General features: G+C 48.5%; 1 protein-coding gene across 1 annotated transcript in view; it reads left to right on the top strand.

Moving 5' to 3' along the window:
- HMCN2 (hemicentin 2) overlaps nucleotides 1–26,079 on the top strand; it is a 761,275-nt gene that overhangs the window by 627,098 nt on the left and 108,098 nt on the right. Inside the window, exons 61-71 of the mRNA XM_078646218.1 lie at nucleotides 3,381–3,462; nucleotides 4,553–4,684; nucleotides 4,783–4,926; nucleotides 7,900–8,059; nucleotides 9,465–9,589; nucleotides 12,811–12,994; nucleotides 13,280–13,377; nucleotides 15,242–15,520; nucleotides 16,478–16,668; nucleotides 17,216–17,297; nucleotides 20,721–20,857. Coding sequence (XP_078502344.1) covers nucleotides 3,381–3,462; nucleotides 4,553–4,684; nucleotides 4,783–4,926; nucleotides 7,900–8,059; nucleotides 9,465–9,589; nucleotides 12,811–12,994; nucleotides 13,280–13,377; nucleotides 15,242–15,520; nucleotides 16,478–16,668; nucleotides 17,216–17,297; nucleotides 20,721–20,857 — 1,614 coding nt within the window. The remainder of the gene's footprint in view (nucleotides 1–3,380; nucleotides 3,463–4,552; nucleotides 4,685–4,782; nucleotides 4,927–7,899; nucleotides 8,060–9,464; nucleotides 9,590–12,810; nucleotides 12,995–13,279; nucleotides 13,378–15,241; nucleotides 15,521–16,477; nucleotides 16,669–17,215; nucleotides 17,298–20,720; nucleotides 20,858–26,079) is intronic.

The raw sequence follows: 26,079 nt of genomic DNA, 5'->3' as shown, positions 1-26,079 counted from the left end.
TGTCCATTAATCAAAGACTGGAAGTGCATTAGAACTGTGTTCTGATTGTTCATGAATCAAAATGTCTATCTTTCACATTTACTAAGTTTGCTTCTATTTGATTGACATTGCGAAAGCATTTCTAATACTTCTGCAAAGTATTTTTACTGCTTCTGTAAACAAATGCGTACTACATTTGAAAAGTATTACTACTTTTGAAACTGTTACGTACCAGCAACTGAGTGCCTCTTGGTTCTAAAAATAAAATAACTGAGTAATACATTTTATTCAAAACAATTGATCTTGAATTCAGTCTTTGAATGACTAATAATTTTTTGCCTGAGTGTGTACAATGAATGCTTAACACTACCCTCTGATAAGCCTAAATGCTCGACCACACTACCATAAATATATCTTTTAGTATTATCTACTTAAGCCTCTGGTGATCCACTGGATGCTGTGAGCACTATACCTCATGTTGGTACAGTATATACAGAGCCACCTTCCTACACTGGTGAAAACGAGTTCCCCGGCTACATCGGCTTCACTGAAAAGAGGGATGTTTGGTATCAGACATCTCGTAATAAAATTCCCACACTGATTCCAGGGATGGATTTAATTAATATATGCACCCTGGAGTCACCTGAGGTGACCCCTGAAAACCTACCCGCCTCTTGTGTGTTTGCTAACTAGTTTCTGCCAGCCTGACCCCTGATAGAAGTTTCTGACCTCTTAGGGTGAGAGCATTATGCTCTCAGGAGGTCAGGAATGAAGCCCGGCTGGGAAAGGGTGTTTTCCCCCCGCCCACAGGATGAACTGCTGAGTAGCACTCCTAGGCCGGCACGCTTCAAAGAAGCCCCTGACTTTGAAATGTGAATCTGGCTTTCCTAACAGGAGAGGAGGCCAACCCCCTTTGTCTAGAGCCCTTCGGCACCAGGACAGGTGGGAAAATTGGTTCACTGATAGAATATCGATGTCACAAACTCTGATGTTCTAAGTATGGAGAAAAAAATATCCACGGTAAAAATATCGAATCCCATCCCTTAACAGGTAAGTGCAAAAATTATGACTTCAAAATAGCGAGGTAAAAAATATTGATTTAAAAAATATCAATTTAAAAATATATATAAAATGAAATAATATATACTAAATGTATTAAATACTAATATTATTTAAAAAAAAATGCAATTAATATACATATTAACTAAATATAACAAACTTAATTAAAAAAAGATAAACACACAAACATAATCATTTATACATATACATATTTTTACTCGAAAATAATTTAACTATTATCTTTATTAAATTTTTCAACTTTAAAATTATATAAAAATAAAATATATATATGTATATCAATAATAAAAAAAAGAAACATGCTATATTAAATCTAAACATTAAACTATTTAAAAAAATATACTAACACTTCCCAACACAAGGGGGCCCATTAGGATCTCGGGCGGATCCCCGCCCGCTACCCATATTACTATGGCGGGGGGGGGGGACCGCGGCGGACGGAAAGACCGACCGCCGCTTTTCCACCCGGTCAACAATTTGACCGGGCGGAAAAGAGTTTAATATGGTGGCGGTGTCTGTTACTATGGGGGCGAAAACATGCCTTTCTGTTGGCAGCAATGAGGCATGCGGGATTTGCTTGCAGGGGCCCGTTGCGAGCCCCCAGGGACTCTGGGGGGTAGGGGGTGCCCATGGGGGGTGTCTATGGTACCCCCTGCAGTTCCATGCACAACATGGCAGGCACTGCACGGTGCCTGCCATGTTGTGCATGGAAGTGCATGACATGCCTTCCTGGCATTGTGGCGGGCGCTGCTGAGTGCCCCCAGGGGTGGCTAGCCCTTTGGCTACTACCCTACACTCCCCTAACACCCCTAAATTCAGTATTTAGGGGAGTCCCTGGAACTAGAGAATCAGAGCCTATCACCTGATCTATGAAGAAAGATGTGAAGGGTTGCATCCTGCAAGAACTGAAGATCCAGCAACTGACTTGGCACCAACAATGCCGTCCTGTCTGCTGCCTCCTCTAGTTGCACCAGAACTCAACTTGTCTTTCTGCTGCTGAGTCCCCGATGCCAGAGAAACCACCAGCCCTTCACCAAGAGCTCCTGAGAAGTAGCGGACCTGCTTCCCTGCAATCTGCAAGCATCCAAAGATTCCTGGAAGGACTTTGTGACCGCAGAAACACGACGCCTAAAACAACCAGTGCACCCATCTCTCCTAGTCCGAGATGAAGTGGGCCAATGGTGTCATCGTGGTCCTCCAGCAATTCAGAGACTGAGTCCAATGTGGTGGTGACACCTCTCATAGACTTCCCAGTGTCACCTGCAGCCTCTGCATGCAAACCCCCCTCTATCGCGAGTGCTCTCGCAAAGGAAAACCTGACGCCTAAAGACACCTCTGCACCGATCGCCCTTGGGTCGTGGAGAAGAGGCCCAAAGGCATCCCTACATCCCGAGCACTGTGACGCCTGAGCCCCCCTGTTGGTTCAGCCCGGCTGGCCTGTCAGCCCTGATTCCCCATAGAGTAACTTTGGACACCCGACTTGTTTGGCTCCTCTGCACCCAGCTGGCATAGTGTCGCTGGTGTTGCTCTGCTGGTGCTGCCTTAGACCTTGCCCACCATTCACCTTAACTCCTGGAGATTGGTCCTGTAAGTCGCTGTGCCGTACCTGAACGCCGCATTGACTTTTCCTCCTTTCAGATATCATTGCAGCTTCTAAAATTTGCTCTGTGTCTACTCTTTGAATATTCCTATTAAAAAACGTACTTTCCTGAACAAATTGATTCTGGTGCTAAACATATATAAAGATACTTGCTATTTTATAAATTGGTGTGAATCTCCTTGAGTTGTGTCTAATATTTATTGAGCAGTGTGTGTATTTGCAGATGTCTTGGGCTCCTCTATGATAAGCCTAAGGCTGATCGCCCACACTGCCCCCTAGAAGAGCACCTTGGGATTGCCAGAGCAAACCCCCACCCACTCGTAAGGGAACCCCTGGACTCTTTACACGTATACCGCATTGCGATATATCATATAAAGTTCCATCTTCCTAAACTCAGGCAACGCACGCTCTTTGTACGGTTCAGTCTGAGTGGTGCTACTGTTTGTGACTCTATATTGGTTGAACACCCATATTCTGACCTGTCCGAGTGATATTGCTGGATAGAAAGAGGGAGCATATTAATTTTGGGGCCCATGAGTGTTGTTACTGCTACTGTTCCCTACACTGAAGCGAGTGCATGCATATTTTCAGGCCTATGTGAGCTGCAGTCTGCTTAGAAGTGATGACTTGTGCATTCTGGGCCAGCCTGAGCTCTGCAGCTGTTTTCATTCACACATCTGTCCCCCAAACAACCTCCAATCTGACCCTGTTTCTCCTTCCTCAGGTGTCTGACTCTGGGATATATGTCTGCAAAGTGACCAATGTTGCTGGGGAGGCGGAGCGGACATTTTCACTCAGCGTCCAAGGTAAGTGCTGGAAACCAGAGAACAGGTTGCGCATGAAACTCAGATGTTCCTGGGAGATGAGGGACAAGAAAGGACAGGAGGAGGGAGACAGAACATCCAAGCAGTGCCAATCAGAATAGCATCTGTGTTTGCCAGGGTACAGTGCCACTCAGGCATCACCCATCAGCACCCTGCACGTGTCCAGGATCCTCGGAAACATTGAAATTCGACCCCATATGCTCTGTTAATCCCTCATTTAAAGAGTCAAACACACCAAATACACTTGTTGTAAGATGTTCCACATTTTGTTTGTTATTTTTTGTCCCTCGAATACCTTAACATCATTCCCCGTTGCTGCGAGTGCACACATGGGAAAGGGTAATCCATGTTTGAAGGTCGTGTGGTGAGACAGATTGACACTAGGGGGCCATTAGGATGGCGGGCGGATTGCCCCCGCCAGCCTGGCGGGGGCAATCCACCCGCCATCTGCACCTACATTCCCCCCGCCATATTAGGATGGCGGAGGAGACTGCGGATGGACGGCTTTTCGCGGAAAACGTTTAATATGGTGGCGGTGTCTAATAAACACCGCCAGCCATATTATGATGTGCTTGTTTAGGTGTCTTCCGCGGAAAGGCATGCGGTCTTCACTCTGGGGGCCCCCTGTGGGCCCCCAGAGTGAAGGAGAGGTGGGGGGTGCACACGGGGGGTACCTGTCGGACCCCCCTGCGTTTGCATAGACAAAGCGGCAGGCACCACGTGGTGCCTGCCGCTTTGTCTATGCAAATGCATTGATGCATTTTTAGCATTGTGGCGGGCGGTGCTGAGTGTACCGTCCGCCACAATGCTAAAAATGCAGGATGTGCCCGCCACTGTGGCGGGCACATCCTAATACCCCCCACGGGACCCCCGACCTTATGGCAGGCCGTCCCAATCCCCGGTAGGATGACGGGCGGACAAAGTCCGCCCGTCATCCTAATAGGCCCTTAGGTTGCAGTCTTTCTCCTGTTCAACTGATTCCATGGGTATGTTCCCGCTTTGGTTTGGTTCACATCAAGGGAAGTCTGACACAGGCAGTTGTTCACCAATATTTACTTGCTCTCTCCTTCAGTTCCTCCAGTCTTCGAGGACACAGCTCTGGAAACAGTCAGACAGACAGCTGGACACCCCATCACTCTCTCTTGCCAGGCAGCAGGAAATCCCTCACCCACCCTCACCTGGCTGAAAGACGGCTCTCCTCTAGGTGAGTTAACTCCAGGGCTGTAGTGGGGTGCCCTGAGGGCTGTATGCTGTGCTCTCCCTTCAGTTGAACCCATGCGTGTTCTTTCTTTCCTCATACAGAGAGCCGCCCGGAGCGGGGCGTTGCTGTCAGGGGAGCCCTTGTGCAGATCGGCCGCCTGCAGCCCATCCATGGCGGACGGTACACGTGCATCGCACACAACGCACAGGGCCAAGCTCGCAAGGAGTTCCTCCTGGAAGTTCAAGGTGGGTCTTCTTCAGAGGAACGTCCTGTTGCTTTTAATGGAGAGAGGTTTGAGTGATCAGAGCGGAAGAGTGAGGCGTGATGCAGCATGGGTGCAGTTGCACCAGGACAGTGGCCCCCCATCTCTCTCTGTAGTTGGAGGTTCTGCCCTGGAGACTTCTTGAATTCAATGGGTCATCGCTAGGACACGGTGTCACAGAGCGTCTCAGTATGAGCCCACCCCCTCAGAGCTGACCCTGGCTGTACTGACCTCAATGATAGCATTGCTGCTCCTTTGTCATGTGACCTGCAACTTTCAGCCCCTTCTACGCACATGGCCACTAAACTGAATTAGTTCATAATCAGTACAAATGGATAACTCTGTTAGCAGGGTCCATGCAAAGACCAAGGGTTGTTGGTAGCTGTTTTCAAAACTTAGAAACTACTCTTTGAGAAGGTCCTTACGGATGTTGGGGGTGGAATATTAGTGAAGCGCACCGTGGCTGCCTGTGTGATATCCACACACTGAGCGCTTGGAGCCTTTGGGCGTCATTAACGTTTGTCAGACAGGGTACTGGCAGAACAACCTGTCTGTCAAACTGAGGAGCCGCCCCCTCTATCTAGAGTTGGCAAATTGTCAGGTTTCTGACAGTGGTGCCGCCACTGCCCCCAGGGACGTAAACTTTACACACAGGCCCGAAGGACACGGAGCCACCACTGGCCCAACTAACGTAAACTTTACACACAGGCCCCGATGGACACGGAGCCACCACTGGCCCCACTGATGTAAACTTTACAAACAGGCCCCGATGGACACGGAGCCACCACTGTCCCACTGATGTAAACTTTACACACATGCCCGATGGACACGAACCACCACTGGCTCCGCTGACAAACTTTACACACAGGCACAATGGACACGGAGCCACCACTGGCCCTGCTGATGTGAACTTTACACACAGGCCCAATAGACACGGAGCCCCCACTGGCCCTGCTGATGTAAACTTTACACACAGGCCCGATGGACAGGGAGCCACCACTGGCACCGCTGATGTAAACTTTACACACAGCCCCGATGGACAGGGAGCCACCACTGACACCGCTGATGTAAACTTTACACACAGGCCCGATGGACAGGGAGCCACCACTGGCCCCGCTGATGTAAACTTTACACACAGGCCCGATGGACATGGAGCCACCACTGGCCCCGCTGATGTAAACTTTACACACAGGCCCGATGGACAGGGAGCCACCACTGGCACAGCTGACGTAAACTTTACACACAGCCCCGATGGACAGGGAGCCACCACTGACACCGCTGATGTAAACTTTACACACAGGCCCGATGGACAGGGAGCCACCACTGGCCCAGCTGATGTAAACTTTACACACAGGCCCGATGGACAGGGAGCCACCACTGGCCCCGCTGATGTAAACTTTACACACAGGCCCGATGGACAGGGAGCCACCACTGGCACAGCTGACGTAAACTTTACACAATGGCCTGATGGACACAGAGCCACCACTGGCCCCCCTGATGTAAACTTTACACACAGGCCCGATGGACGCGGAACCCCCACTGGCCCCGCTGATGTAAACTTTACACACAGGCCCGATGGACAGGGAGCCACCACTGGCACCGCTGATGTAAACTTTACACACAGGCCCGATGGACAGGGAGCCACCACTGGCCCCACTGATGTAAACTTTACACACAGGCCCGATGGACACGGAGCTACCACTGGCCCCACTGACGTAAACTTTACAACAGGCCCGATGGACATGGAGCTACCACTGGCACCACTGATGTAAACTTTACACACAGGCCCGATGGACACGGAACCACCACTGGCCCCGCTGACGTAAACTTTACACAAAGGGCCCGATGGCATGACATCTGAAGGCATGGAAACCTCGGCACGTAGCAGCTGGTAATCTGCCAGGGTGGCAGACTTTATGACCTGTGCCTCCTTCTGTAAATGTAAAACCAGTATTTGTAAAGCGCAAACAGTTACCCAAAGGCATCCCGGCGCTGGGGGCCATCGGGAAGATTAAGCAAGCTATTGCCCAGAGTCACATGGTGCTGTGCTGACCTGAAGCCGGTGCCGGGGATCGAACCGTGAACCTCAGATTCCAGCGTCAGTCTCCCTGGCCACGGCACCACACCTCTTCTGTACGACCAGTCACCCACCAAATCCGTAAATATGTCTTCCTGCCGATCCACACTTTGTACCTACTGTAGGCCTGAAATGGCACACAAAAGTCGTGCATCTGTTTTTATCACTGACAAATATCTATGCAGGGTGATTTTCATGTCCACATAGCATAATACTTTAAAACACAAATTTAAAATGCCCCAAGCTTATTAAGCCTTAGCTACAAGTAAAGGAAGGTAAAGAGAATGGCAATATATAAATGATGTAAATTCTTAAAACTGCTCACATCAGCACTGTAGGATCGGAAACCCGCGATAGGTGGCCGGTAGGGTTACACACGACCTGGGTCTGTCCCATTCACATCAATTAAATGGTACACCTGAGGCTGAGAGGGAGAGGCTGGAGGGCAGAGGAGAACGCCACACAGAAATCGACCAGGGGAAATCAGTGCAGACAGGGCAGCGCCAAGAAGACATGTCTCCGAACATAGCGCTTCTCTTGAAAAACTTGAAATCACAGGACAGGATGAGGGTGACCAGCTTGAGTGTGATTCAGAAAGAGGGCACAGATTGCGAACCAGACAGTTTTCAAAGCGCTTGCATTACTGGGGTTTCCACTGTATTCGCATAGTGTAAATACACAAAGTATTTCTTATTAAACTAACCTTTGTTTTAAAATTTTATATTTTTGAAATATATATTGGCTTACTCAATAATCTGATATTTTTGTCACTCTTCTGTTTTCTCATTTTTGCCAATGTTCTTTCTGTCTAAAATATTATTCACTGATCCTGTTTAATAGATCCATACTATCTCTTATAATGTACCTTGTTCCTTTCAGTGGCGCCCAGAATCCTCAACGCTGGGGTCCCCAGTGAGCGCAGTGCCACAGAGAGGCAGGAAGTGACGCTGGAGTGCTCGGCCGAGGGGACTCCGGAACCAGAAATCACATGGCTGAAGGATGGCAGGGTGCTGGACCTGCCCTCTGACCCTCACACTAGGTATGAGTCGTCTGTGTATTATAGCAACTGACCATGGCCTGAGGGGGGCACATGTGTCTAGATCTACAACCTCAAAGAGGGGGTGCTGGGCTGATGGGAAAAGCGAGGAGCTGGGATCAGCTCACTGTCATACTAAGGAAAGAACTTCAGCCACAAGGTGTACAGGTGCTGACCCTGCTCTTCCGTCATGAATGGTCAGCTTGGCCATGGTAATGTCTGCAGCGCGGGAGGTGGCTTCCCTACCCTTTTTAAGGGAAATATAATTGTTAGTCCAATGTGCAATATTCTTTACACTTGTTCAAAAACATACCTACTGTGAACGAAGATTTCAAATCTGCCTCCTTACAGCGAACCACGCTTACAACTTGCTGCAAGTTCTCGCTGCATGCTGCTTACCTGTGAAGGGGGGCTTGCGTGATCCATGCTAAGCTCAACGTTGATGGTTCACGCATGAGGCATGCAGCCATGTCCAAGCGTGCAGTAAGTCCTGAGCAGGAGTGGATGGCTGATTGGATAGTGATGGTCTGGAGACATTTCTCAGGTGGAGAGATGGGCTGTTGGCAATATGGACAAGTGTGATTGAGCAGATCTGTATCTCATGCCTGCTTCCTTCTTGGCGAAATGTGTGACCGTGGGCAAACTACTTTACCTTCTCGTGTACCAGTTCCTTTAAGTGCCTAAAGTGTGTGTGTGTTGGAAGCAGTGTCACCACCAGTGCCAGCACTGTAGTACACTGGATGCTTCTACACACACGTCACTGAGTAGCAACAGCCTCAGATGGAGAATAACCCTGGGCAGAGTTTGCAGAGTTGCGCTACGCGAAACTCCGCGAAGTGAAAAATAACTCTGCCGCACTATGCAGTGATTTTCAGTGCCGGATGCTTCTCCGCACTGTGCAATCATCGCGAACTGCACCATGCCCTGCGCAAGCGGGCGCTGCTTTCCTTTCTGATGCTCAAGTCGATTTTTACTCGAGTGGCAGCTTTTTCAATGCAAACAGGCAATTTCTCAACGTGAGCGGTCGCGAGCATACGTGACTACTTGCAATTAGAAACCTGGCCCTCCCGCGTTTAGCAATCTCACCGGGAGGTTTATTTTCCACACTCGCCAACTTGATGTTGACCATGTGAATGAGGAAAGATGTCGCCGGGAGGTGGATTTTCCTCGCTCACGCTCGCCAACATGACGTTAACGAACGAGATCGAGGAAAAAAACTCGCTCCGCTACGTGTAACGCGGAGTGTGGAAAACTCCGCGAGCGGAGCGGAGTTCACTGCCCAGGCTTCATAGAGAACAGACTCCGCTGGATGGAAGTCAAGCCCCCGGGGGTGAGAGTACACTAGGGTTGAGGGCTGTTGTATAATAATTTACTAATGGTAAACTCATATTGCCATGTCTCTATGCAGTCTTTCTCCTGACAGAAGATCCCTGGTCCTGACAGCGCCCCAGGCCTCTGACGCAGGGACGTACACGTGCCGGGCTCGTAACATTGCTGGTGAAGACACCAAGGTGTTTCTGCTGAACATTCATGGTAAGTGGCATGAAGACCACGCAGTGGGGCCGGTGTCAGCAGCGCTTTGAGTGGGATGAAAAAGGTGGGGACCTCTAAAATGGGCACGCTCAAATAAGCTTATTTAGGAATCCTTTACAGCATATGCAGCCTAGGTAATAATGGGCGTGGCCTAAAACATTGGAACTAGAATCCTGCACTTGACACCCCCTGACCTGTATTTGGTTGCCTCTCTCTCCGATTGCTGTTAATCACTCAAACACATCACACAACAACGAACACACAGACAATGTGAGAAAGGCACACTGCTGGAAGTTTTACTCACAAGCCTGTTCGGATTGGGGCCAGACGCCTGGCTCTGCGCGGACCATCTGTTTTCAATTAGCGCGCGCGCGCCGCTGCTCGCGCCCGCAAGGTGGATGCCAGCACAAGCCCACGTGCTTGAAAAGAGCTGATCTATTTCTAAAGGTCATCTCCTAGTGCAGCGCATGCGCGCTGCCGAGGCGACACCTAAAAATTGAGTGTATTTTTATCTTAAAATAGACACTAAATTGGCATAAATCTATTGAGGGCAAGTGAAGTTACAAATTTCTAAAAGTAAGTAAATCACTGTAGGTTTCTATTGACTGTATTGGCTGTCAGAAGCCTTCCTAAAGATATTGACACATTACATACAGTATGGAAAGGTGTCCACCATCAACCCTGGATGTGGGTTTGATATGAATATGTAACACTAGAAAATGTTTATAGTTTCCCGTTCATGTGTTACCATGGTTCCTTGATAGATGTCAGAGAAAATTCATGGACCTCCACTGGGCTATTGATGTGGTCACTGTGGAAGAGGGAAGGCCTAGGGTGAAAGGACAGGCCTCCAATCTGTCAGTAACCGTGGAGCGTGTCTCTGGAGCTGGGGGTAGAAGGTTCTCAGGGCAGTCACATGTATGTGATACTACACCCGTGTGACCAGTTGCTAAAGATTTTGCTCCAGAAAGGCTGCGTCCTTCACTGTGTGCACTAACCCCTATGTCATACACAAATCCGGCATAGAAACTGTTAATGTGGCTATGAATGCTTGAGTTTTTTTTTTACTTCTTTTTATTAATAATATATAACAAGGGTTGTGACAGTAATTACATCAGAGCTCTCAGAGACCATTGCAGCTTTGGTTTACATTAGTTCTCCAAACTATGGGGGTCATTACGATGGCGGACGGACTCTAGTCCTCCCACCATCGTAGTGGGAACGGGAATGCCTGCCATGCATGTGGCAGTCCTGCACTCCAAATTAGGATGTGACCGCCACCGTGGCGGTTGCATCTTGCAATTTAACATTGCGGCGGTTACTGCTTACTGCAGCACCCGCCGCGATGTTAAAAACGCATGTGGTGCATTTCACTGCACTATGTGGCAGGCACCACACGGTGCCTGCCATTTAGTGCAGTGAAGTGTAGGGGGTACCACGGGCACTCCCCCAGTGCACCCACACCTCCCCCCAACACAAGAGGGGCCCGCAACCGGCCCCTGAAACCAATCCCTGCCAGCCTTTCCATGGTGGTTTTGCCACCATGAAAAGTCTGGCTGAAGCCAGCATCTTCATTTGGCGGACACAATGCCACCATTTTAGGGATGCAGACTGCTCCGCCAGGCAATTTGAATGATTGACTGTGGCGGTTCCGTGGTGGATGGTCTCTGCGCCCACCACATCCTAATCTGGCGAGCAGTGGATCCACGTTCAGTGGCGGAGGACTAGCCACTGCACAGCAGGCGGTGGCGGGCCTTCCGCCATCGTAATGGCCCCCTATATTTTGTCTACATTTCTTTTCTCTTCCCCAGCAGCCCCCTCATTGGGTACCCTCTCTCTTAGTTTCATAAATCCTCTAGATGTCACCAAAGGGGCCATACATGGACTACCCCGATATACGTTCCATTTCCCCGAGACTTTCTCCCACTTTTTGGGGCAGCCCCTGCTTTCATATACTACTTTCTCCGCTACCATACACCAATCCACATCTTTCTTCCAGTCTCAGAGATAATGCAGAGAGTTTTTGTTTTATCATCGCGAACCATATCCTTTGTGATGGTGCGGGTGTGGCAGCTCCTGGGGTCTTACGGCTCTTAGTGGCCAGAGGTTGGCCATGGTGATGTGGGGTTTTCTGAATCTTCAATGTTGGATGTTAGGCCCCCCCCTCATACACAAGCTGTAGCCTTTTCTCTTTTATGATAGATTACCTGGTATTGTGCCTTGACGCTGTTGGCTATCCTGTTTGCATTACCTTAGTGTAAAAATCCACTTCCCACGCAATTAGTGAAGACGGGGTATCTTTATTGAAGAGCAACATCAGGTACCTCCAGCTCAGCTTCACAGCTCATAAGAAAATCCAGTAACTTACAAAGAATAACAATCTAACCTAGCAACATGCAGAGAATACCATGACATGTAGAGAACTCCACACTTAGGAGGTCATTAGGATGATGGGTGGACTTAGTCCGCCCGCCATCCTATCGGAATTCGGGACCGCCCGCCATAAGGGCGGGGGTCCCGTGGGGGGTATTAGGATGCGCCCGCCACAGTGGCAGGCGCATCCTGCATTTATAAAATTGTGGCGGGCGGTGCTCTCTGCACCGTCCGCCACAATGCTATAAATGCATGTATGCATTAGCATACATAAAGTGGCAGGCACCGCGCGGTGCCTACCGCATTGTATATGCAAATGCAGGGGGGTACCACAGGTACCCCCCGTGTGCACCCGCCACCCCTCCTTCACTTTGGGGGCCCACAGGGGGCCCCCAAAGTGAAGACCGCATGGCTTTCCGTGGCGACATCGCCGCCACTGAAAGGCATCTGTCCTGGCCCATCGTAATATGGCTGGCGGTGTCTAATAGACACCTCCACCATATAAAATCTTGCGGCCGGGGAGGAAAAGCAGCAGACAGTCTTTCTGTCCACCGCGGTCCCCCCGCCATACTTATATGGCGGGGGGGGGGGATTCAGGAGAGAATGGCGGGCGGATTGCCCCCACCAGGCTGGCAGTGGCTACCGCCAGCCTGGCGAGGGCAATCCGCCCGCCATCCTAATGGGCCACTTAGCCTCCTGCAGGGGGCGTGACTTGAACCCGCTCACATGTTGCTTCTAAGTGAAATGTCACGTATGCAATGCAATTCTGTAAAAACCTTAATAAAGTGCTCTAAAATCAATGTAAGTGCTTCTACACTGCATCCTTGACCCTGTCTTCTCTTCCCCAGTCCCTCCAACCATCAGTCGAGGAAACAGCGAGTCGAACGCTGTCGCTGCTGTTCCGGGGGGACTGGTGACCATGGAGTGCCAGACCCGGAGCTCCCTGCCGGTTCACATGAACTGGTTAAAAGACGGACTTCCGCTTCCTGTGTTTGACCGCATCCGGCTCTCCGCGTCTGGGAGCACGCTCAGGTGAGAGAGGAGACCAGGGTGTCCTACTGCCCCAAGAGACAGCTCAGCTCGGAGGGTGGGGGGCACTGATACATCACACAGACAATATCACACAGGTAGAACCTCACCTTAGAATGTGCAGTGCATTGTGGGAATGGCATGTGCACCAATGTTTAGGGCACATTTTACAATAATGGTCAATGGGTGGTGCTGCCCCTCTGTCCTTTACTGAAGTGAGATGTGCAGTAACTGAAAGCAAGACATCAACCAACTATGCCACTTTTGCTCTCCTCCCCTTTCTCACAGGATTTCCCAGGTGCAGGCCGTGGATGCTGGTAACTACACCTGCATTGCCTCCAGCCAGGCGGGCGCAGCGGAGAGGACATTCATCCTTCTGGTCCAGAGTAGGTGCCCTTCGCACTTTATTGGGTGACATACTTAAGTGTGAAAGTTAGAGTTATAAAAACCTCAGATAGAAGAAGTGGAAAGGATGGGGAGATCTGTGATTGTCTAATTATTCCTGTAGAGCAGGGAATCGATTTAACGCTCTTATACATTTTGAAACCCCTGGGTTTCGAGTGGCGCAGGTGTAGCACTCAGTGGACGAATGGGCGTCAGTGGGCAGATGTTATCTAGCTATTTCTGTATTGTGTTTCAATGATGGTACCTTGTCACCTTTTGCCACTCTGGAGCACTTCAAGACAAAGCGAGAATACAAACTGAGATGGAACTAGGTAAATGCAGATATTCATAGTAGGCAAAACTTGCACGGCGTGTGGAAGGTAGACACAGAGAACATGCATCGTAGTTAGGGGTGGGCGGAATTTGCATAATCGTGTTACACAAATCTCTGCAAAACGATAAAAAAAACCCGCAGAAATTCCGCGAACATTCGGAATTGCTTGTTCGCGATGCTTTTTTACTGTTCGCAATCACTGTTTGCGTGCTCGGGGGGAAATATCTCACGAACAAACATTTCGAGAACGCGAACAAGCAAAATATTTCCCGAAGTCGCGGAACGTAGAATTTTGGGCAATTTTGCTTTCTCCGCGGAACGCGAAATTACCCAAATTCTGCAGGCGGAACGGAATTTACAGCCCAGGCCTAATCGTAGTATAGCTAGTGGAACTCCAGGGTGTGGTTTGTGTAGAGTGCCCTGCAGGAATTTAAGTGGTTAAAATCTGAGGTCCAACCTCACTTAGTGCAGAATTTGTAATTCTAAATTGGGCCCAAACACTTTTCTGCAGATTCTGAAGTTACCACAGCCCTGGAATGAGGCTATACGCAGGGGCATTGATACCAGAGGAGAAGTAGAAGGGAATTCTGCCATTTTGTGACAGATTTTCTATTACTGCCCTACTGAGCATTATGTTACAACTCTTCAGGCTATGAAACTAAACTATGTTACTGACATTACTGACCTTTTGCAAGAGGTTGCAGCCTTGTAACAGAGTTAAACCTAAGAAATTTGAAAGTATTGTGGATTTTGAATTCTGAAAGATGCAGCTTATGTTTTGTTAGCAGCGTGGAAACTTTGTTAAATCTGGAGTTGAAGAGGAGTTGTTGATGTTGCACTAGACAAGAACATTCTCAAACTAGCTGGGTCTCTTTTACTTCTCTCTCATCAATGTCTTCTCAGCAGGAATTGTGCGTAAGCTGTTGATGGCTGGTGTTACCTTAATGTTCTGTTTCCTTTAGATGCATTTGAGCTGTGTTTTATGGCCGATGACTGGCTCTTTGAGGTGACCTTGAGCTGTGTCTGCTGGTCAGTGTTGCTTTGAACTATCTGGCTCTTTGAGGTGGCTTTGACCTGTTTTAATCGCCAGAGCATTGGTCAGTTACCTGCCTTTCTTGGGGATTGAAAAGAACTGTGCTTGCTGACCAGCATCTCCTACAGATGTCAGGCTACTTGGGCTCTCTGTCTCTTGATTGATGTCTCTTACAGGTTGCTGGTTCCTTGGATGTCTTTGAGCTTTGTTTGACCTTTGCTGTCTCTTACAGGTAGCCAGGCTGTTAGGTTGGCCTTGAGTTGTGTTTGATGGCCAGACTGTTACATCTGACTGGCTTATTGGGGTGGTCTTGACCTGTGTTGTTGGCCAGTGTCTTTCATGATCTTGTGGTTTGGGAGAGTCATGATACGGCTTTCGCGACCTGTATGTTTTGGAATGAATGACTTCTTTCAGCGACCTTGCGTTGAGTTTGACCAACAATGTTGCTTTCAGTGGTTGTTGCTGTTGGCCTTGACTTGGCTTCTGTCTCACGGTGCAGGTCGGCCGGTTCTGGAGCAGGCAGAGAGTACTGAAGACGTGTCAGTACTGGTAGGATCTGCCGTTACTCTAACCTGCGAGGCTCTTGGGACACCACGCCCAGCTCTGTCATGGGTCAAGGATGGAGAACCCTTCACCCTCAGAAGCAACCTCATCACCAATGGAATGGGAACACGGCTGCACCTGCAACACGTCCGTGCAAGTGATGCTGGACTTTACTCGTGTGTAGCAGTGAACCCAGCGGGGAAAGTTAGCAAGCACTTCCGCCTGTCAGTCATGGGTAAGAACATCTGGTTTTATTTTTCACACCCTTGGCCTAGGCTGTTTTAAAATGCAGTCAATTTAGCATTTCTGGGACTTTCTGCCTTACTGAACAGCGAGGCTTGAACCGCTGCTGAGAGCACATTTCAAATGTCTTTGGATTAGAACACAACCTCCAGTGCTACGTAGAACCTGCTGCTCACTGTAGAGAGAGCTCAACTCCTAGTCGAGAGTAAAGCTTAACTCCGCCACCGGTTCTGCCTCACGCTCCAGAGTAAGAACCTGGATTCCGTTTCAGTGTGGTTCTTCCACTATAAACTAGAAGTTTGCTTCCACCGCAGACTAGTCTTGCACTCACACTCCACTATGTCCTGGAGCTCACACTCCTGTGTAGAACGCGGCTCCCTGCCCGGTGCGACATTACTCCTCCACTGTAGAACTGATCCCAATTCTTGCTTCGGAGTTGGCCCTGAAGTGGCTCCTTCTCCAGAGTAGAAACTTGACTGATGCCATCTCCAGTGTTGCACCCAGACCGCTCTCCTCTGTACAGCCCACATCATATTCTTCTGTGCAACAGAGATCCAATACAATGTGGCCCTTACCTCTTGCTGCTCTGTATGGCCTAGCTCCCCTTTAAACACTGACTCATACTGAGATGAACTTCTGAAGACGGAGATGGGTTTGCCTTTCATGAAAGGTTTCCCGGTCCATGCTCGTGGTATCTTATTCTTGCTCCTGCAGAGGGCCTACAAGCCCTCTGCTCCTTAGTCACTTCTTTATCTGTTTCTATGTTCAGGGCCTCCATGTGCTTACACTGCCTCCCCCTCTTTTTAAAATCCACACTTTGCCCATCAATCAATCTTTGCTAAAAATGATGGTTCTTTTGCTGACGGGCCCCTTTGGCCCACTGACTAGTTCTAGGAAGTTTATAGACAAGGAGTCTTGACCCCTCATTCCTGTTTCATGCACGTTGCAGCACCCCCCCAGATTGAGGGCTCCAGTCAAGCCACCGATGTGTCCCTTGCTGTGAACGCCACCCTGGAACTAACATGCAACGTGGCGGGCATTCCAACTCCCACTGTGACCTGGGAGAAAGACGGCGTGCCGCTGTTCGGCGCTGAAGGCGGAGCAAGAGCGGGGAAAGTCCTACGCATAGAGCGGGTGCAGGTGAGTCGCGTTGCTGTTTGTGGGTTTGATTCAGGAAGTGGGTGGATCTGAAGGTCTGTTGAGAACATTTCACCTTGAAGTCTCTAGCTTAAGCCTGATGTTGGCTGAGACAGAAGGACCCCTTACCTTTGAACATGACCTGAGAATAGTTCCAGTGAGAAACTTTGTGATTGGCTGTGAGCATAACCCACTGATTAACCTTTGAGTTGGTGCTTATAGAGGAGTAAAGAGTTTGACACCAACTCTTTCTTGCATTACCCAAGGTCCATCTAGGGCAGACACCTAGACATCTAGAACAGGGCTGCAATGGCTTCGGCTGCTATAATTTTCCTTTCCCACATGTTACCGTCCAATCGTATTTACTGAAACCAAACAAGGTCAAATGTGGATGCCTTGACGTTCTTGATAGACACCTCTGGGCAGGCTTTGGGGTGGCTAAGGACATGCTTCTGTGGGACGAAGAGATGAGACCATATAATCTTAATTTCTTCACCTTCTCTCCTTTTCGCATATGATGTGACCGCGAACCCTTCCCGCCTCCTCCAAGATGGAAGATGCTGGATTCTATGTCTGCCTGGCGAGAAGTCCTGCTGGCGATGCCTCCAGGGGCTTCTGGGTCCGGATGCAAGGTAGGTCATTGCTGTGCTTGCAGTGGGGAGACAAGGGTAGATACACTGGCTGTGTACAGCGGGAGTGTAGGTACTTTCACTTTAACGCTATAGACATTCAACAGAGAACTACCATGACAGTCCTGTTCCAAGCATTATCCCCCTGTATCGAAGGCCAGAAACACATTTACGACTTGCATTGGAACTAGAGAGAGAAGAGCTAGCAGTGTTTAGTTTGCACTATACAATTATTGGAACAACTCCCGCATATCCATCAGGATCGCCTCGACTCTTCTTCAATTTAGGAAAGAGTTGAAGATGCACCTCTTTAAAGAACACTACATCACAGTGCATTAACTGTCCACAGCTCAGCTACCTCTCATGCCACTTATGGACTTTAAGCTTGCCTTCGACTTTCGACAGTGCTCCACTGCCTTTTTTTTGGCTAGGTTTGTACTACAGAAATACCATATAGATAGATACATCCTCACAGACATCCATACAGACATACATATAGACATACATACATTAACCCCTTGCCGAGAAGAACGGACAGTGTTGGGCTAACAGTGCATCAGCATTGCAGAGACGTGCACTTCGATTTTCTTACTCAGAACCAGCCCACTCATAGGAGTGATTCAGGGGGAACCTCGTGTGCTCGTGTTTGTAAGGGATGTACGGCATTACGGCGCGTACTGTAACCACGTGTGCCATTACAACACGTTTTTTTCAACGCAAGTCGTTACCACGACTTGCGTTGGAGGGGGTGCGGACTTAGGAATTTTTTAATTTACTATTCCAACACCAGCCTACGTACAGTAGGGAAGGTGTTGGATAGTAAATCAAAAAATTCCTTGTCCTGCAGCGCCCTCCAGCGCAAGTCGTGGTAACGACTTGCGTTGAAAAGACCGCGTTGTAACGGCACGGCGGTGTAACAGCCGCGTCGTAAAGGCTGTTCACCGTTTGTAAAAGGCTAAGATTATTTCATGTGAGATATTGACACACTTTGTACAGTCCACACACCACATTACTTCAAGGCGCACTGGGGTACTGCTGCTCCGAGCAGCAAAAGATATGTTTTCAAGTTTTCGCATGAGGGTGTTCATGTAAGCAATGAATTTGTTCTGGACGTTTAATGCTTGAATGAAGACATACCTGTCTCTGATGGAAGATTATTGAATTTAGGACGTTTGTGGAGCATGAAGGTCTGTTCAAAATGTGAGACGATTTGCTTCATTGGTGGGGACGGACCGGGTGATGCAAAGGTACTCGTTCTCCCTCATATGGTGCCAGTGCAGAATTATCATGCTGGAGTCACTCTTTTTGTTTTTAGATGTGAGTTTTTAGACAAGCTTTGGCTTGTTGAGTCTATCCAGCAGGGACCCCCTGGAGGCTGGCATAGGGGTATACAACGGGTCCACTTTGCCTTTGACTAGGGTGGCTGCTGCGGCTTCACGGAGGTCAGGGCGACGCAGGATGAAACAGGAGGCATTCTTTACCATGGCAGTACCTTGATGACACGAGTAGGTAACTACTGAGGCAGAACCCTACAGCTGGGGCTACTGTGACAAGGTTCACAGGCTAAAAGAGCACAGGAGGGCGGCAAGTGGGAGCCATCAGTTTGGGCCCCTCTTCCTATCCGCTTCTCGTGACGTCAGGTCACTGATACAAGTGTGCATTAGTTCAGGAGGTACAGACTTTTAGGTCATTCTAGAGGTCACTGGTTACTGGCAGGAGAGAAAAAGGTCTCCATACATGAGCTTTAAGCAGGCGTTTACATAATGATTAGTAGGGTGTAAAGCAAGTGCCTCTGCAGAGGACACGGGTGGATTCGGAATGAACTAAGTTGTATCCATTGTTCGTCATTGTTCAGCAAACATTGGAACTAATCATAGTGTCCGCAGGCTCCCAATTAGTGGCTTATGACGCACAAGCTGAAGGTGTCCAAGAACTCTTGTAGGACCAACATATCGAGAGCTTTCGTCTGCTGCACAAGTTTGTTACCATAGACTGAGACATGGGAATCTTCAGTGTCTTGTTTACATCAATTACTTGATTGTCGAAGGCACAAGCTGCGCTGTGTTTCTAGGAGTTGTTGTAGTCGACAAACTGCATTGTGCTGCAGTATCTTGGAGCCCTTGTAATCTGCAGGTGGACAGAAATTCCCAAGTACTGGTGGTTCCAACCAATGCCTTGGTTGGGTCTTGGGTCTCTGGCCTCAGTGTTGGCCCCTGGTCCTAGTGTTGCTGTTTGAGGCCTGTGGCATGGTAACCGATACCAGTTGCTGCGGTCGCCCGAAGGTCAGTGCCTTCTAACTCTAGGGAGACTGGGATGTGGAAAGCTGATGGCATTGTGTTAGCCGGATCAGAGGGAGCAGGGATGAACACGCTGCGGGATGTACTGAAGTCAGGGCAGAGGGTGCTTGGGATTCCAGAGGGTGGACGATCTGATGCTCTTATTTTGAATAACTTTGACTTCTAGGAAAATGCTACTAGAGTGTTACTTTGACATCTCAAAGTAGGTAAGGGTAAATCAATGCATGTGGTTTTAAAGGAATTTTAGCTGGTCTTGAATAGGTCTTCAGTTTGTTCCACGAAAAAGAAACGTATTTATTGTTTGAGTCACTGTTGATTTATTCTGCTTCGAATTGTGTCCTAGAGCATTTGTTTGTAAATGGCTGCAGCAATATATTCAATTTTTGGTTTATTCCAGGCAAAGATTTTTGGTTGGGATACAAACAGTTAGGCTTTCAGGTGTGAGTAGATGTGATGCAGACAGAGGTGACTTCATAAACCTTTTGGGGGAGAAGTTCTTTGAGTGTGATGATGGCTAGCTGTCAGGACACTGGAGTGGGGCCAATGACCTGGCACCTTCTTGAATTCCTTTGGAAACAATTTGGCTTTGTGCCTAAATGAAGATATGACCAGTTCTGTGCCTCATGTGAGCCGTAAAGGGGATTTGACGATGTAGAAGAAGACGGATGTGATGCCTGTCCTTTTCATGGACGTGGTTAGTCTCCCGGTTGCTGGGGAGGACCAGCCCAAGTCAAGGCCCTTTCAGGTGGGTGGGCCACTGTCAGAACAGTAAGTTTGCCTGTGATTTTGGGGTCTTGGAATTTCTAAGTAGAATGAGAGCCTCATCATCAACCCATCCGCTGAAATTACCCAATATTTGGACTTAACGGAGATCAGCAGGAGATCCTCTGTGATGATTTCAGGATCCCAGCAGTATTGCCATTTGGGTACAACATTTTACCCAAACAGTTGTAGGTACGTCAAGAGCCGATGAGCCTCCTGCCCAATGCTGACCACTGCCAGTAGGTTGAGGAGTACAAAAATGGGGGGAGGGCACCAACGCATGCAGCCACTCATGACTTTTGTCTGCCATTGGTGGTGCAAGAAATGCTTGTATTTTACACCAAGATTTTCTCTTGTGCTCCTGCAGTCCCGCCTAGAGTCGTCGGATCAAGCGAGCCGCGAACCTTCACCGTGGTGCCGAATGGACAACTGGTCCTGGAGTGTCATGTCGAGGCCGAACCTTCTCCCAGCATAGAGTGGCAGAAGGGAGGGAGGCCTTTGCTGGTGAGTATTTGGAGAGTGGTGGGGTGCATCTCTAGAGAGGACAGAGGGGGATTCATCGTGCTGACAGAGGTCCCACCTCAAGTTAGTCTCCCTCCTCGCCATCTCACACACACACCCACACACATGTGGAAAACGTAGGCGCTGCTGCATGTCTGACACCAGCCTCTGGATTGCTTAGCTATATTGTGGGCTGTCCATTGTTTGTCTTCCTGATTCACAAGTCGTCTTACTACAAAGTAACTCAGTCCTATTATGTCAGCACCACATTCAGCTCTTTGCTGGTTTCTTTGAAACTAGTTGTGTATCTCAGTCAGAGGAACATCCTCAAAATATATTCAAGGCTCAGCCAGTGACTGACGAAGATTCGTCAGCCACTCACTGCATTTGCTAAACGGACTGTAACGTCTCCTCTGTCATCTATGTCAATTGACACGTCACCCTCTAAACCTGCAGTCCTTCCTCCTCATGACTTGAAACCTACCTCTCTTGACCCGCTTGTATCACTCCTACTCCCCTTACACCCCACACACTCTCCAAGGGATCTCACACCTGTCTGATTGCCAACATCCTGTCATTCATTTGCTCCACTGATGTCTCATCCAATAAGCGTGTCTATCTCAGAAGCATCTACCCCCAAATCCTTGAAAACAGGTCTGTTACAGCTCTCCAGTCTCTCTTTCCTCAATTTTTGAACAATCATCCAATTAGTATCTTATTCGTGTTTTCCAAACTCTTGGAAAAAAGTTTGCAATGCATCTGAGCTCCAGTTAGGTTCTGACCCATGTTCATTCAGGTTTTAGATTGTTCTGAGACATTAAAACTGCATGATTTGGTTTTTGAAACAAAACATTTCCATTCATGAGGGTGCAGCCTCCTTCCTTCTGCTTCTCGAACTATCTGCGGGTTTTGATACGGCGGACAAGGCCTATACAATATATAGGATCCTCTGTCCTTTGTGTTAGGGGCTTTAGACCACGTAACTAGGTAGTTCCACTCATTCTTGGTAGTCGACCCAGCAGGTCAAGCTTGGTCTGTTCACCTCCGAGATCAGTAAGCTGGGCTGCGGGGTCCCCCGAGACCTGCGGTGTCCCCACATTCATCACTCATCAGTCTTGTTCAATACATACCTGCATTAGCTTTTTGGAATTTTCACTGTCACCAAGCACGTCTCCAATGCTACGCGTACAACACCCAGGCATAAATTACATTTCGACCCAACCTTTCTGCCATCAGTGACCTTGAACAGAAGTTGGCCAACATACAATCCTGGAGGACAAAACCCCTCTTACAGCTCAAATACTTCAAGATGGAAATAGCTATGTTTGGAATGAAAGGCATATCACCACCAAGAGCCCTTGAACCTCAAATATTCAGCCTGGATTGACCACCGAAAAGAAGATGAAAAACCCTGGCTTCCTTCTGGACTCTGATACCTTTTTTACCCCATTTTTACCCCCTAAAGAGGCTCAACCCCTTTGTTTCTCTGCTCTCTTCTAAAAAACGTTGTGGTGGGGACTATATTTGACACCTATTAGTGGATCGTTAACACTAATATCATCTGCAAATATGCAAAAATATCACTTTTTTTTTACATAGAGTTTAAAGTTAAAGTAGTTACTTATTTATTCAAAGTTTTATATAGCGCGAACAAGATCCTTACAGATATCAGAGCGCTTCACAAAGACAGGGTAGGGGCGGTGGGAATGAACAGAGATAATGGAAGCAGTATAATAGTCACTGACGTGGTAGGATGATAATACCATACATAATACATATCAATATACAAACAGGTAAACAAGTAATATAAGACGGCACCAGTCATTGATCCCACTACAGAGGTGTTCAGGTACACCTTGGGTGTGTGGATGGCTTATACCAGTGTCTTAGTGTATAGAGAACACTGAGTGGGGGCATCGGGAGAGTGAATCAGTAAACCAGAGTGTATCGTATATTGGTCGGTATTAAGAGAGTAGCGTAATAGTGACCCCCATCAAGTAGAAGTATAGTGCCAAAGGACAAGGTGAACAGTGATACAGAGCAGTGCAGAGTCTCTGATCCAGAACCTATAAGGTTCAGGGGATCTTGGCCAGAAGGATGGTTTTCAACTCTTTCTTGAAGAGTGCAGTGGAGGAGATAAGCCTGGTTTCAGGAGGGAGTGCATTCCAGATCCTGGGTGCCATTCCTGAGAAGGAGCGCTTGTATGTTTTCTCTTTCCGGAATCTGCGAGGTTTCAGGAGTAGATTTTTTGTACTTCTATTGGATCTCGAACCTCCTGATATAGACAACTTTTGAGCGAGGTAGTTGGGTGCATTGTGGTGCACGGCCGCGTGTGTCATAACTGCAATTTTTAGCTGTATTCTGGCTTCAAAAGGCAGCCATTTTAGAGATTTTAAGTCTGGGGATATATGCGAGTGTTTTCTTGAGCCAGTAATGAGTCTCGCGGCAGCGTTCAGGGAGGCTCTTAAGGGTGCTGTTGTGGATAGCGGGAGTCCGCTGAGGGCCACAATTCCGTAGTCTATTCGAGGGATGACTAAAGCTTGTACAGCAGTTTGGAAGTCTTCGGCAGGGAGGAAAGGTTTAATTTTCCTCAGTGTGTTGATTTGGAAATTAGCTCCTTTTGTGGCTTTGCTAACGTGCTGCTGCATGTTGAGCTTGGCGTCGAGTGTGATGCCTAGGGATTTCGCCGAGTCCACGATGGTAGGTTGGACATTGAGTGCTGTTAGGTTATTGAGCCAGGTTTGGGTGGTGGAAATTTTTGCCGGGGGTGAGATGAGTAGGAACTCAGTTTTCAGAGCATTTAGTTTGAGGTGATTATCGGCCAGCCAAGATTGAGTGTTAATAAGTGTGGAATTCAGATGTTTGATATCTTCCGGGGATTGTAGCTTTAGGTAAAGTTGTGTGTCGTCGGCGTACATATGGAATTGGACATTGGAAGCTTGGAGCAAGGTGGCGAGCGGTTCCATGACGAGGTTGAACAGTGTGGGGGTGAGGGAGGATCCTTGTGGGACACCTAGATCTGCAGGCACAGGTGTAGATAGCACATTGTCGATCTTGAACTTCTGAGACCGGTTGTGAAGGAAGGACGAAAACCATTTGAGAACAGTTCCCGATAGACCCATTCTAGTGCTTAGAAGCTCCAGCAAGTTCTCATGTTTGACGGTGTCAAATGCTGAAGAGAGGTCAAGAAGGATGAGGAGGCAGGACTCATTGCGATCAAGAATTTGGAGGGCGTCATCAATTATGTGTGTCATAGCTGTTTCCGTGCTATGTTTCGCTCGGAATCCTGATTGATGAGGGTTGAGGAGGTCAAATCGATCAATGTGTTTTGTTAGTTGGAGTTGGACACATTTCTCCAGCAGTTTGTCCAGGGTGGGGATGTTGGTGATGGGTCGGTAATTGTTTAGGTCAGACGGATCAGCTGTAGGTTTCTTGAGTATAGGCGTGACTTGCCCCACCTTGAGGGAGTCTGGAATGAGGCCTTGTTGTAGGGAGCTGTTGATGATTTTAGTCCAGAGAGGGATGAGCAAGGGGATGAAGTCTTTTACAGCATTAGCAGGTAGAGGGTCTGTGAGGTGATTAGAGGGCTTCACGGTGCAGAGCAGTTTGTGTATTGCTTCTTCCGAGTAGGTGTCGAAGTACAGCCAAGATGCCTTGTTTTTAGGTTGATTGTTAGACATTCTGGTGTGGTTGGGGAATCGGCTTACATCCATGATGAGGTCATTTCTTATGTTGTCAGACTTTAGCTTAAAGAAAGCAGAGAAGGCTTCACAGTGTGGGGTGTCGCTTGTTGTGCTGTTTGATTGTAAGGGTTGTGTCTTTGTTTGGGTCTTGATTAGTTCGAACAGCTTTCTTGGCCTGTTTTTTGCTTGGTCCAACTGGCGGCTAAAGAAGTTCGACTTTGTGCGCTTTATTTTCCTGAAGTAGGCATTTCTCTTGTTCTTAAGCCTTTTGAGGTGCAGTGCTGAAGGGTCCGATCTCCAGGTGCGCTCTGCCATTCGCATAGTACGCCTGTCGTCATTGAGTCTATCGTCATACCAGGGGTTAGAAATTTTGGTGGAGACTCTCTTCAGTTGCAGTGGGGCGACTTCATTGACTATTGTATTCATAGAGTCAAGGTAGTGGTCGGTCAGTGATTGAACATCCGAGGCACCTGAAGGGGGAAGGAGGAGATTGCCGATGTGGGGAGGCAGGGTAGAGGGGTTAAGATTCTTCATGTCCCTTTTCCATGTTTTGGATTTGATTGGTTGAGCCGGGTTAGGTTTAACTTTTTCATTGATAAAGAAGGTGATAATGTGGTGATCTGACCAGTCGCAGGGTCGGATCGCCTCCAGATGTGTAGAGTTCTCTTTGGCAATGATGAGATCGAGTATCGAGCCTTTGTCGTGTGTTGGTCTATCGCATATTTGGGTGAGGTCAAGCGCATTAAGGAAAGTTTTGAGACTATTCACCACTGTGTCTTTCTGATCGTTCCAGTGGAGATTGAAGTCACCCAGGTAGACTTGGGTGGTCTGCCGACCGGCATTGGAAGTGATCATGTCCCTGAGTTGTTGGGTGAATATGAGATTGTCACCAGGCGGGTGATAGATGAGATGTAAAGCACAAACTTGTTTGCCCTCGCTGGTGATGTCGAGGCAGAGGAGTTCACAGGAGGAAAGGGAGGGGGAGTTGACTTTAGTAACGGAGAGGTTGCTCCTAAAAATGCATGCAATTCCCCCGCCCCTCTTGCCAGGGCACCTGTCCAGCCTAATGATGTGATAATTGGGGGGGACTAGTAGGTCCATAATCGGGGTAGAGGCTTCAGTAAGTCACGTTTCCGTTAGAATGGCTAGGTCCAGATCCATAGCTGAGACGAGATCAGCGATGTCGGAGGAGTGTCTCTGGGCCGATCTGCAATTGAGTAGGATGCCTTTGAGTTAGGGAGAGAGAAGGGTGGTCGAGCTTTCTAAAGTGAGTGGAACTTTTCTGAGGTTGTTAGGGACGGAACCTCTGTTGTTGAGTGTTGGGAGCCTCGGAGGGTTTGTAAGAATTGTGGGTATGGGGATGTGTATGTTGGATATGTGTTTTACCGGACCTGGGCCATAAGAGCGTAGGAGAGAGCATAGGTCGCGGTCCGACAGTGGGTTGAGGACACGACGGGGGCGGTGGGAGTTATTGCGAACGGGGATAGTCGGCCAGCGCGGGTGTCGTTGGAGGCGAGGGTATGTAGGGAGGGTGCGTCGTTT

Source organism: Lissotriton helveticus, chromosome 5_1 (genome assembly GCF_964261635.1).
Source record: "Lissotriton helveticus chromosome 5_1, aLisHel1.1, whole genome shotgun sequence".
Lineage (NCBI taxonomy): Eukaryota > Metazoa > Chordata > Amphibia > Caudata > Salamandridae > Lissotriton > Lissotriton helveticus.
Note: the sequence above shows the minus strand (reverse complement) of the source record. Positions and strands in the feature narration are given on the sequence as shown.